The 7,430-nt window shown below is 37.0% G+C and overlaps 1 protein-coding gene across 1 annotated transcript in view; it reads right to left on the bottom strand.

Moving 5' to 3' along the window:
• The window catches only part of COL11A1 (collagen type XI alpha 1 chain), a 227,649-nt gene that overhangs the window by 40,176 nt on the left and 180,043 nt on the right, over positions 1 to 7,430 (bottom strand). The window contains exons 48-52 of the mRNA XM_004699558.2: positions 5,675 to 5,728; positions 4,927 to 5,034; positions 4,584 to 4,637; positions 3,911 to 3,964; positions 3,027 to 3,080 (exon numbers count right to left, since the gene is read on the bottom strand). Coding sequence (XP_004699615.1) covers positions 3,027 to 3,080; positions 3,911 to 3,964; positions 4,584 to 4,637; positions 4,927 to 5,034; positions 5,675 to 5,728 — 324 coding nt within the window. The remainder of the gene's footprint in view (positions 1 to 3,026; positions 3,081 to 3,910; positions 3,965 to 4,583; positions 4,638 to 4,926; positions 5,035 to 5,674; positions 5,729 to 7,430) is intronic.

Below are 7,430 nucleotides of genomic sequence, written 5' to 3'. Positions count from 1 at the left end.
CTTAATAGAACAAGTGGAGAAATGGAACATATTGAAATAGTTAGATATAAATATTCAAATCTTTAAGATTATTTTTTAAAATATTATGTGTATAACTATTCTTTAGGAGGTATTATACTTTGAAGAGAATTTAACTTGATCTATATCAAAAGCATCACATCTGTATTAATATTATGATCATCATTGTTCTAATAAATATTTAGTAACTACCTCATGACTGAAGTTATGAAGTTAACACATTTATAGCTAGTCTGGGAAATCAGTAATTCCTTTAATATTACTGTGTAGACTCGAGTATAAGGCAACTCAAATACCAGCTGAGGCATCTAATTTTACCACAAAAATGGCATTAAATATGTGCTGGAAAAATTGGCTTATACACGAATATATATGATACATAAAATGGCTTATCTTCAGCACAGCTCTGTCAGGTAAGTCCTTCGGAAAAGAGAGAGGCTAAGTAAGTAGAGGCAGGCAGTCATCAGGGTAAGAAAGAGATCCGTCCCTCCTTATATTTTTGAGAATGTGTAGGTGGGTCAGAGAAGCTGTATGCAGTTCCAATTTATTCTCGCTCTCGTGCAGGAACGCAGGAGAAAGATGGGAGTTCATACCCCTTTCAAGTGTTACAGTCTCAGAAACACAAGGGGCAGTTCTGCCTGCTCCTATGGGATTGCTATGAGTTGGAATCGACTCAATGCAGTGAGCTGGTTTTTTAAATTTCAAAGCAAGAAAAAACATGAAACGCTCTCAATAAATTAAAAATTGCATGGGTAGCAAGTAAAGGTGATTATGGTGAAGAGGTTTGGGGGAGTAGGGAATGGCTCGATTGTTTCAAAGAAGTAAGAAATTTTACATAATTTCTCAGGGCTAGTAGAAGTTGTGAGTAAATTGCATGATTGTAACGCAGGGACTGCGTGTAGCTGCCCAAAGTAATACAACAAATAAACAACAGGGCTAGATAAAACGCCAGCTGGTGTGACTCAGTCACTCTGCTCAGCAATGCATTGTATGTCACTGCCAGAGAGTCAACTGAGATATAATGAAAGCTCGGGCTGCTAACGGTGTGGCCAGCTGTTCGAAAACACCCGCCCTTCTGTGGGAGAGAGAAGTGGCTTTCTACTCCTATAAAGAGGTAGTCTCAGAACATTCGGGGGCAGTTATATTTGGTCCTCTAGAGTCACTGTGAGTGATCATTATATCACGTGCATCTCAATATCTGAAGTTTGGTTAAAAAACGAAAACAGAATTTTATGTTTTCTCTGGAAAAAACTCAATCTATTATCAAAGATATTTTTAGAGTGTGGCATTTTGTCTATACTATCAAACAAGACATTGTAGCCACTTCTCAAATGTTTTGAAATAACAAGAGGTACATCAGTTCATCTGGACACGCTCAGGTCCTCAGACTGCAGGGAAGAAAACAACACAGTTCTCAAAAATACAGGTTACTGTTTGCAACCCCAGGAGCCCTGGGAGCATATTGGTGACGCGGTGCGCTGTTCCCCACGAGGTTGGCTGTTTAAACCCATAGCTGCTCCAGGGGAGAACAAATGAGGCTTTCTACAGAATTACAGTCTCTGAAATCCACAGGGACAGCTGTTTTCTTCTTCTTTTTATTTTAGTGCAAGAAAAAAACACGACACCCTCTCAATAAACTACAAATTGCATGTGTAGCAAAGACAGGTGGTTATGATGAAGTGTCGCTTGCAGTTGGAATCCACTTGATGGCAGTGAGAGTTTTTTTGAGATTACATTCTAAGAATAACTGCCAAAGGTTTGTTTGTGATAATTTTTTTCTAATAAGATCATTCTTTTGGGTTGCAAACCATAAGCAAACATTTAATATGAGGTAAGGTAGAAAAACACTTGAACAGTGAAAGGCAATTGTTTTCAAGGGAAATATAGACAATACATTATTTCTGGAGAGAAATATTTGCTTGTAAATATTGACTCTTTTTATATTGCTGAGAGAAGAAAATTAAATCCCATGGATATTGTATGTTTGAACTGAGGATATTTAGTGAGAAAAAACTAAATTAAACTACCACTGACAAGTAACAGTGGTCCCAATTGCTTTCTGCCTTTGAATCACTGAAGTGTAGGAAACATTGTGAAGCTTACCACACATTTTGTTCATGGACAGGTTATAAAAATAGACTATAAGAAACACAGGAGAAATTTTTGAATTGTTCTAAGTGCTTGAAGAGGCAGGATAGTAGGTATATATCATTTTTTCTTTTTAAAAATGTAAATAGAACAATGGCACAATATTATAAAAGTAAAGTATATCTCATAGTCTATTGAAGTTGGTATGTGGAATAAGACCTTCCTACTCATAGTTACTATACTCCTCCTCCAAAATCGTGGTATTATTTCTGAGTAAGATCAGTTTGGCAATATAAATCCATTAAATTATGTACTGCCTCCTCACCGTATTCTATGATAACTAAATGTAGTTTATTTTTAATGTTGTATTGTAACCCTGGACTTTTGATAATTCCAGTTAAAAACAAATAAACAAACAAGACATAAAGGAAACAACAACAACAAAAACAATGAATGTAAAGTCAGTTCTGCCCACAGCAGTGGTTCTGATGAGCATCAAACTGCTAACTGCGAGGTCTGTGGTTCAAATCTACCAGTCTGCGCTTCCATAACGATTCACAGCGCCAGAATCCCCATGTCAGATTGCTATTTGCCAGAACAGACGACAGGGAAGTGAATCATGGGGAAAGATGACTAGGCCTTTCTTCTGAGTCTTCACTTGATAGCCACCGGTTTTCAACTTCCCAGGAGTAGTGCAGCACTTACCTGCTTGTACCACCCAAGGCATCCCCAGCAATAAATCTACCATGAGTTTTTGTTCGTGGTGCTATTAGATCCTTTCATAACAATATGCAGTATAATAACAATATTCTGTGATAACATTTGTACAGGCAGATGACATAAGCAAAGAGAAGTAAGAAACCCCATGTTAGAATTGGCAAACAATGCATTTGAAATTTAAAAATATTAAAGAAACGTACTCGTTTTCCCGGAGGACCTGGTGGGCCAGCCTCACCAGACGGACCAGGAGGACCCTAGAAGGGGTGAAAAAATAAATGTTAATGTTTCGTACTATTTGATGAACCACATCCTTTCTAAATAGCTGCATTGAACTCAACCATCTTTCTCAGCATCTCTGTGTTTATATTTCCTGGAAAACGGTCATACTAATGAATAGAATCATATAGCTAATGATCTTATTAAACTCATATAATTTTGTGAAGTCACTTTAAGTTTTTATATAAACTTAATATTTTTATCACAAATCACAAAAGTATGCAACACCTGCACAGAATTAGCTCCTATCTATTTGACTGTATGTAGTGGGTCTGGTTCAGAGATGAAGTTGGTATAGGTGAAGCTTATCTCTGGTTCCTATTTCATGTGCCGGTACTTTTGCTCTCTTTCTCCAGAAATAATCACAAGTAGCCACGCACAAGGCTGTGCCATCCCTCTTTATACCTCTAAATAATCAATATTTGTTATGTTGAATCCATGTACATGAATAATGGAGGTATTTCATACTCGTATGTGCTAGGCTGAAACCTTGGCATCTTTCTTTTAGTAACAATTTTGTTTTAAAAGTAATATTTTTTCATTTAATAGTATAGAGTAGATGACTTATACAGATAGATGTGAAACACTCATTAGCATACTATGAGTGCAAATTTTCCCTTTATCTCTTTATGAAGGCTTTTTGAATCGCATCAAGTAGGAAACAATGTAAACTTCTCAACTGAAAGACAAATGTTGCTTATAATTCTTTGTGGACATATGTGGCTTGAAAATCCTTGCTATTTACAATGACTTCTTTAATATGCTTTGAGGCTATTAGTGAATAAAAATAATGAGTGTCTTTACTTACTGGCTGACCAGGGTCTCCATCTTCACCTTTGTCACCGCCTACACCGTCTTGACCCTGCAACGGGCACAGAAAATTAACCCCAATATTTCTCACTACTAATTAACATGGATGAGAAAAAAAGAACTAAAGTAATCTGCCTTTGTGATTTCTTAGAATAAATTACTACAAGATAGTCAAGTGAAACTATGGGATTTTCATACTTTTATTTATTTACTCTTAGGAAAGTTGTCCTTTTAATTTTCTCCACATATTTTGGTATATTGCTATAATAACAAATTATTAAACATATTATGCTCATGATTTTTTAAATGGAGGTATATGAAATGACCAGTGTGCTTTTCCACCATAAAGAAAGATGCTATCATTTGAACCAATATTTTCATCTTAGAAATTTATACCACAAAAAGCTTATACTTTGGAACAACAATGATGTTACTATTTAGATAATCTGTGTTTGTGTAACACACATGCAAAATCTTGAAAATAAATAAAAGTGAATTTAGATTGAATACCCTCATTGTACCCAGATTTTTGGTCTTGTGATTATTGTTTTCTTTTTCATTTTGGGGGTAAATCTACTTAAAGAAGTGAAGAATTTTCTGTAATTGTTAACAGTGAATACAATGGGAATATCTCCCCCACGCCCATTCCTTCATAGTTCCATGTTACTTACCGCAGGGCCAGGTTCTCCAGGTGGACCAGGATCTCCAGGAAAGCCTACTGGACCCTGGAATATATTTTTGTAAAGAAAAATGAATTAAAAATGAATATTTAGAAGTTATGAATTACCAAGTTTTAGAGGTAAAAGGCATGACAAAGCCATATGGGAATATTTCTTTGTCATGGCAGAAAAAATAGAAATTAAACAAACTGATAATATTTATGAATATATAAGCATTCTAAAGTTTTACCTTCACCAACCACAGGCATGAGGGCCATGATGCCTAAGCTCTCCATAAGAAGTTCCAAAAGGAGTTGGTTATAGCTGACACCTTAAGGGGACCAAGCTCACTTACCGGATTGCCCTTAGGGCCATCGTCACCTGGTGGTCCCTTAGCACCCGGAGGTCCAGCAGCACCAGGTGGGCCTGCTTCTCCTTTCTCCCCTCTTTCTCCTTTGGGACCCTACACAAGGCAGGAAGGTATATGCTTATTTTCCAGACTTTAGAGCAGAGTTTCCCAAAAACAATATTGACCTTGAGCTATAGAGTGTTTCATTGTTGGAGGTCTAGCCTTTGCATCTTAAAATGCTCAGCAGCTTTCTTAGTGACTACCTGCTATTTGCCTGCACCAGCTTCTTATTCCCTCTCCAACACTTCCCTGTGTCACACTTCCAACGTGACAATTTCCCCCCAAGCATTGCTCTCTTTGGGTCTAAATAACTCTCCCTGGCCCCCTGGTTTCAACCAACCAATGTTGGAAGGGTACAATTCTAACATATTTTTTAAATGTTTATTTGATGAAGCAGGGTTATATTTGTTGATAGTTTTTTTTTAAAATTAGTCAATTGAAAGACTTTATACAATGAAAAATTATAGTTTTAATACTCTCACTTATGTAAATGTAAGTTATTTTTGATTTGTGTATAAATCAAAATGTCTTGGGGTATGTAACCTTATTAAGAAATGCCATGTTTGTGATTATTCTTAATGGGTTCGAAAGGAAATGGAAATAACTGCTCTGCAACTACGAGTTACATGTTAAATCATGGTCTCTTTTTTCCGGAACAAATCACATTCTCTATTAATAACATGGCACTGCTTACCCCTGAGCCGGCTTCTCCAGGAGGCCCTGGGTCTCCTGCTTCTCCAGGTTCACCCTACGAAGCAAATGTCAAGTCAGTCTCTGGACACAGAAATGGTGCTTTACATTTGTAAAACTGCCTTCAAGATGACCATAACATTGAACTAGCATTTAAATTATTATATTGTTTAATGTGCACTGAGAAGCTTTAAGAATAGAAAGGAAGCTTATGCATTAAGTCTGATATTTTTATTCCGTGGCTGCAGCTCTGGTGTCGGGTAAGCATTGGAATGCTAACCACAAGGTCGGTGGTTTAAACCCACCAGGCAATCCATAGAGAAATATTAGACTATTTGCCTATGTAAGGATTCAGACTTGGAATTCTGTACAGGCTCACTCTGAGTCAAATAGGCTCAATGGGGTTTGTACAGAACTGAACAAGCTGATTAGTTGACTGTCAAGTGTATTACATTGTTGCTTTCATGTAAGTGCTATCAAGTCAATTGGTACTTCCAGTGACCCAATAAACAACAGAACGGATACTTCTTTTCCCTGACCATACTCACAAATATTGTTTTTACAGCTCACAATCTGTCTTCCACTTTTTCACTAACCCTCTAGGGACCTATTTTTCCTGAAAACAGGTCCAAAGTATGCAAACTGGAGAGTCATCCTCCTAACTTCTAAGGATCATTCTGGTTGTACCTTTTCCAAGACAGTTCGTGTTACGGTCAATATTCCACAATAACACCATAATTCAACGGCATCGATTCTTTTTGGTCTTCTCTATTTATTGTCTCTTCTGAAGGCATCTGAGGTGACCAACCCACATCATGCAGTGAGTAAGGCGCACCTTAGCCCTCCAGGTGCCCTTGTTGTTCTCAGAGAGGTAGATGTTTTGCCGCACATTTTCCAAAAGCACTTTAACATTTGATTTATTCACTGTTGCTTCCAGGGGCTATTGCTTGTGGTTACGTAAAATAAAATACTTGGTGGCTTCAATCTTTTCTCTATTTATCATGAATTGTTTGTTGATCCAATCATGAGCAATTATGTTTTATTTAGTTGAGGGGTAGTTCATATCAAGTTCTTGCTCTTTTTCAGTAAGTGCTTCGAGATATTTTTTTTCATTTTCAGCAAGCAAAATAGTATCAGTGCATACTGCAGGCTGTTAATAAGGTTTCCAATCATGATATTGTGTCCTTCACATAATCAAGCTTCTTGAATTATTTGGTCAGCATACAGTTTAAATCAATATGGTCAAACGATACACCCTGAAACATATTTCTTGATTTCAAACCAAGTATCCCTTCTGTTCAAAAAACAGTTTCTTGGTCAATGTTCTGGTTGTGAATGAGCACAGTTAATTACGTGTGCTGGGAATCTCATTCTCCTGCTCATCCTTTGAAATGTTATCTATAATTTGGTCTGATATGCAGAGTTAAATCTCTTTGCATATATTCTATGCTTTCTGCTAAATCCATCTGACATCAACAATGATATCCCTTTTTCTACATGATTTTCTGAATTCAACTTGAATTCCGCACAATTCTACATTGATATACTACTGCAACCATTACATGTGACGTTAATAATATTGCTTGATCATGTCCACCTTCTGTTGTATGACCTCTCTTTGGAATAGGCAATAATGTGGATGCCATGTGATTGAGTATGACCAACAATAGGTACAGAATCAAGCATCTCCCAGCTCCGCACCATCCACACAATTGTGTCTGAACCGATTGTTGCAGCAGCACCAGGGAGCAATTCTATTC

Source organism: Echinops telfairi, unplaced genomic scaffold, assembly GCF_000313985.2.
Source record: "Echinops telfairi isolate 266 unplaced genomic scaffold, ASM31398v2 ScPeMD7_443;HRSCAF=831, whole genome shotgun sequence".
In the NCBI taxonomy this organism is placed as follows: Eukaryota; Metazoa; Chordata; class Mammalia; order Afrosoricida; family Tenrecidae; genus Echinops; species Echinops telfairi.
This window is presented reverse-complemented; position numbering and strand designations above follow the sequence as displayed.